The sequence below is a fragment of the Penaeus vannamei genome, chromosome 12, assembly GCF_042767895.1.
Source record: "Penaeus vannamei isolate JL-2024 chromosome 12, ASM4276789v1, whole genome shotgun sequence".
In the NCBI taxonomy this organism is placed as follows: Eukaryota; Metazoa; Arthropoda; class Malacostraca; order Decapoda; family Penaeidae; genus Penaeus; species Penaeus vannamei.
Genome location: NC_091560.1, coordinates 26539461 through 26544460, shown reverse-complemented (window position 1 = coordinate 26544460; position 5000 = coordinate 26539461). Strand labels below are relative to the sequence as shown.

General features: G+C 43.6%; 1 protein-coding gene across 1 annotated transcript in view; it reads left to right on the top strand.

Moving 5' to 3' along the window:
• LOC138863516 (uncharacterized) overlaps positions 1-4929 on the top strand; it is a 5209-nt gene extending 280 nt beyond the window's left edge. Inside the window, exons 2-3 of the mRNA XM_070127670.1 lie at positions 295-4312; positions 4367-4929. Of these exons, the coding sequence (XP_069983771.1) occupies positions 466-4312; positions 4367-4929 (4410 nt within the window). The 5' untranslated portion in view covers positions 295-465. The remainder of the gene's footprint in view (positions 1-294; positions 4313-4366) is intronic.
• Positions 4930-5000: the final 71 nt, after the last annotated feature.

Sequence of the window (5000 nt, the reverse complement as noted above, 5' to 3'; positions counted from 1 at the left end):
CGGCCCCCCCCCCCCCAACGGTAGTGTTTTGTGACATGTTCAATGGCAGTTGTTCCACAGCCAACCCCTTTTATTTTCTGATGTTTTGCTTTAAATGGGAATGCCTTGTGAAGATTTTATTTCTTTCAATAATAGGATAATGTTTGTGAAATTCTGATTTCCATATTTCGCAATGTGCTGATGCTCTTCTTATATAGATTTTGCATCTCCTGTATTTTGTTTTGTTTTATATTCAAATTCATGTTCATTTCTATTGTGCGTTATTGGTTTCTTATACGGGCTTGTTGTTTTCAGTTCGAATGCTTCTTGTGACTAGGCTGTAACGAAAATAAATGTGGAACTACACAGAAGTTATTCTGATACCCTTGAATTAAGACTGTACCAACATACTGCATCTAACAATTCGAATTTTACCCATCGAAGAAGGGAACGACATTACAGCGAACTGTCAGGTAAGCCCACATCATGGTTGACAATAGAAGTAATAAATCTGTGGGCACATCACACAGTTGCAAGTCTTCCCGCTCAGAAATATCAGTAGCTGAGGAGGAGTTAGAACGGCTTCAGTTCATCAAAGAGCAAAATGAACATGCACGTGAGGAAGAAAGACGAATCTTTGAGCTGCAACAGAGAATTAGAAGGATGAAAACCTCATCAGAACCAGCCAGGTCAAGACCTGGCTCCTCTTGTGGAGACAGCAGAGAGGATGAGAGACACCCTCGCCCTCACTCCTTTAACAACATGTGTAGCAACTGGATTGCAACAAGCGTAGAACCCCATCATAAAAGTGGAAATCTGGACCCACAAGTGAGTCGTGAAAGTGAAGTCAACGTGACTGAAGGGCCAGTCCACTTTGCTGTCAATGCTGCCATAGTCCCTGAAACTCCCCTACCTAAATGGTCAACTCCAGTCAATCCTGTACTAAATGGAGCTAATATTGCCCAAGGTAAGCTCCCCATTACACCACTTACTACCATTCCAGAACCTAATGAGAACCTATTGACAAGGAGTAACCTACATCCTTCAGCTGCTCCTTTTGCAAACATCAACAGAGTACCTTGCTGCCATACCTCAGGCCATGAGATCACCAGCCATCCATCACCTTCAAGGACACTGAATATGGATGAAGTGGCTCAGATGGTTTGTGCTATGAACCAGTCAGTTTTAACCCAACAAGAACAGGCTCGCATATCATTACTCCCTCCAGTTAAATTAGAACGTTTTGATGGAGATTTTTCGAAATTCACTCAGTTCTGTAGGACATTTGAATGGAATGTGGAGAGCAACACTAATGATCCAAGGCGAAGGCTCACACAGCTCTACAACCAGTTGGATGGCCCACCAAAGGACCTTATTGAAGGTTGCCTTCACCTACCACCTGACCATGGATATGACGAAGCGTGGAGGATGCTGAGAGAAGAATATGAAAACTCCAGTGAACTCCTCGAGTCCTTCATCTCAAAATTATTTGCATGGAAAGACATTGAAGTTGGAGATGCAGAAGGTCTAAAGAAATACGGCTCCTACCTATTTAATGTAGAGATGGCCTTAGGTGATAATATCTGCCGGATGGAGTTGCGTGAGACAATATCTAAAATTGTTGGTAAGCTACCGAGATACTTGAGAACCAAGTGGGCCTCGAGATGTGTAGATCCTGGCACTAAATCTGCAAGTTCATTCTCTGCACTTGTTAAATTTGTTAAAGATCAAGCCAGGGTAGCAGAGGAAATACGTTATATTGAAGCAGGAAGAGGTAAGCCAAGTCACACGACCAATAAACCCATCATCATTCGGAAGCCTGTAAATAGTCTAAATGTCCATGCTCTGGATATGAATGCAATGGATATGACCCCAAGTACCAGCGATAAATGCCACTGTTGTAATGGCCAAGGACATAAGCTTTTTGCATGTTATAAGTTCGGCAGGAAAGATGTTGACGAACGATGGGATATTGTCACACACAACAAGCTATGTTTTCGCTGCTTAAAACCCGGCCATGGCCATCGTTTCTGTAATGACAAGAGCCAGTGCGATCGATGTGGTGCCTACTATCACCACACACTGTTACACCGGCCAATAGCAAAGAGTTTTGCACCATCCCGTAAGTACAAGAGATCTCCAACTGGGAGTGTTGAGGTGTTCAGCAATGAGAACATACCTGACTGTTACGAGAAATTGGGTACACCTAGTTCCTCAACTGGGGGTGGCATAGAAGCCAAGGGAAGTGTGACCCCAAGTGTTAATTCTCCATTAACAGATGCTCTACCCTGTGCTAATATTCTTGATTGTGAGCCTGATGGGAGGATTATGATGAAGATCCTGCCTGTCCGAGTGAATAACAGCGTCTCCACTTACGCCTTCATAGATGGTGGTGCTGCACCAACTCTGGCTGCTCGAAGCTTAATACAACGTTTGGGAATCCAAGGCCTACCAGTGAGGCAAGCAATGAAAACTGAAAATGGAATATTCATGTGCAACGAGCGTGTACCACTTATGTTGAGCAGTATAGGCGGTGGAAATAACATTACCGTAAATGAAGTGTACATTACAGACAAACTCAGCATAACTACTGACAGCATGATGCCCGTGAACTGGACTAAAAAATGGCTTCATCTGAATGATGTGGATCTACAAAGATTGCCTGGCGACAATCAAGAGGTGGAACTTATAATTGGACTCAATAGCATTTTGAACCGTCACATACTCGACCAGAGACATGGGACTGATGACGAACCCTCAGCCTATCTTACCAGATTTGGCTGGGTTGTCTTTGGACCAACTGGCCCCAGGAACCCTTTGACTGCCCCGGTATATCATATTTCCCCAACACAAGATCTTGGCGAGTGCTTACGAGAGCACTTCAATGCTGACTTTTGGGAAAAGGAAGTTCATTCCCAACGTGAAGATTCGCTGGAAGATAAGTTATTTTCCGATAAGATCTCACAGTCCATCCATCAAGAATCGGGTAAATATGTAGTCAAACTCCCCTTCAGGGACAGTAGTCCACTTCCAAACAATCGTGAAATGGCTGTATGTAGAATGAAAAGCCTCAAAAGGAAGCTGGAATCTGACAAGACTTTCAAGGAGACATACATCACTCAAATGGAAAAGAATATAAGTAAACAGTATGCTGAAATAGTACCTCCATCAGGATTAGAACGAAATGATGGTAGAATATGGTACATGCCACATCATGCTGTGCGTCATCCCACTAAGCTGAAGGTACGTGTCGTCTATGACCTTAAAGCTAAATTCAATGGCACTTCCCTAAATGACCATCTTCTTCAAGGGCCAGACAACACAAAGCCTCTAATAGGGGTACTCATGCGGTTCAGGCATGGTCACTATGCAGTCACAGCGGACATCGAGGAGATGTTTTATCAGGTCAAGGTTCCCCTAGAGGATCGTGATGTGTTCCGTTTTTTATGGTGGTCAGATGGTGATATCAATAAGCCTGTAAGTGATTACCGAATGAATGTTCATGTTTTTGGTGCTAGATCCTCTCCTAGCTGTGTAAATTATGCCTTAAGGAAGACTGCTGAGGACCACGGTGAGGTTTTTGATGAACAAGCTGTCACTGCCATAATACAAAGTTTTTATGTTGATAATCTCCTGCTGGTCCATGATGACAAAGAGAGACTGATAAAAATCATCAAAGATCTCATTGCTCTCTGTAATGCAGGTGGTTGGCGTCTGAACCAATGGACAGCCAATAACAAGGACGTGCTCAAGAAGATTCCTGAATCGGAGAGGGATGCGTCGGTTGCTTCTCTAGACCTCAGTAAGGATGATCTCCCAGTTGAAAGGACCTTGGGTGTACACTGGTCGATGGCCGAAGATTGCTTCACATTCAAAATCTGCCTTGGCGACAAGCCACTAACACGCCGAGGAGTTTTATCTATCGTAGCATCTATATATGACCCACTTGGCATGGTGGCGCCCTTGACACTGCCAGCAAAAATGATTCTTCAAGACATGTGTCAGATGCAGTTAGGCTGGGATGAAAATATGGGTGATAAGGAAGCTGCTCGTTGGAGAAAATGGTTGGAACAGTTACCAAAATTGTCAAGATTTAAGCTGCCACGAAGCCTAGTGCCCATTTCCTTTGGTTCCGTCATTTCTTATCAGCTCCATCATTTTGCAGATGCAAGTCAGTCTGGTTATGGCACAGCCTCCTACTTGAAGATGGTAAATGCCTCGGAAAGGGTATACTGCACTTTGGTTATGGCACGAGCAAGAGTTGCACCTCTGAAACCGACAACTATTCCAAGACTAGAACTGACGGCTGCCACCGTTGCAGCTCGAATGGACTGTAAATTATGAAAGGAACTGGGGTTGAAATTGGAAGATTCAGTCTTTTGGACAGACAGCACTTCAGTGCTCAAGTACTTGTTCAATCAGAAGGCTCGTTACCACACCTTTGTCGCAAATCGAGTGAACCTAATCCGAGAACTGTCTTCAGCAAGTGCTTGGAGATATGTAGACACAAAGAGTAATCCTGCTGACCTTGCATCTAGAGGTCTTGATGTTGATACTTTTTTAACGTCTGAAATGTGGATTAGAGGAACAAGATTTCTTCATGAACCTGAATCCAGCTGGCCACAAGTTCCAGAAGATGTTAAACATGGATCACTGGAAGATGATGTAGAAGTAAAGGTGTCTGTCATGGTATGTGAGACAGTGACAACAGTAATGTCATTCATTGAGGAGTTTGCCTCTCGTTTCTCGAATTGGCAGAAGTTTGTGCGTTGTCATGCATGGGTCAGACGATTCTTGAAGCGAAAGTATGTACCCAAGTTGCCTGACGTTAATTGCCTTAGTAGCAAAGAAATAACAGATGCAGAAACACACATATGGAAATTAGTTCAACAAGAGAACTACTCATCTGAAATTGTCTCTCTGTCACGAAAGCCAGATGGGAGAGTATAAGCCTCAAGCAAGATAGTGAGATTAAGACCTTTTCTACAAGATGGCTTGCTTAGAGTAGGTGGGCGGCTAAG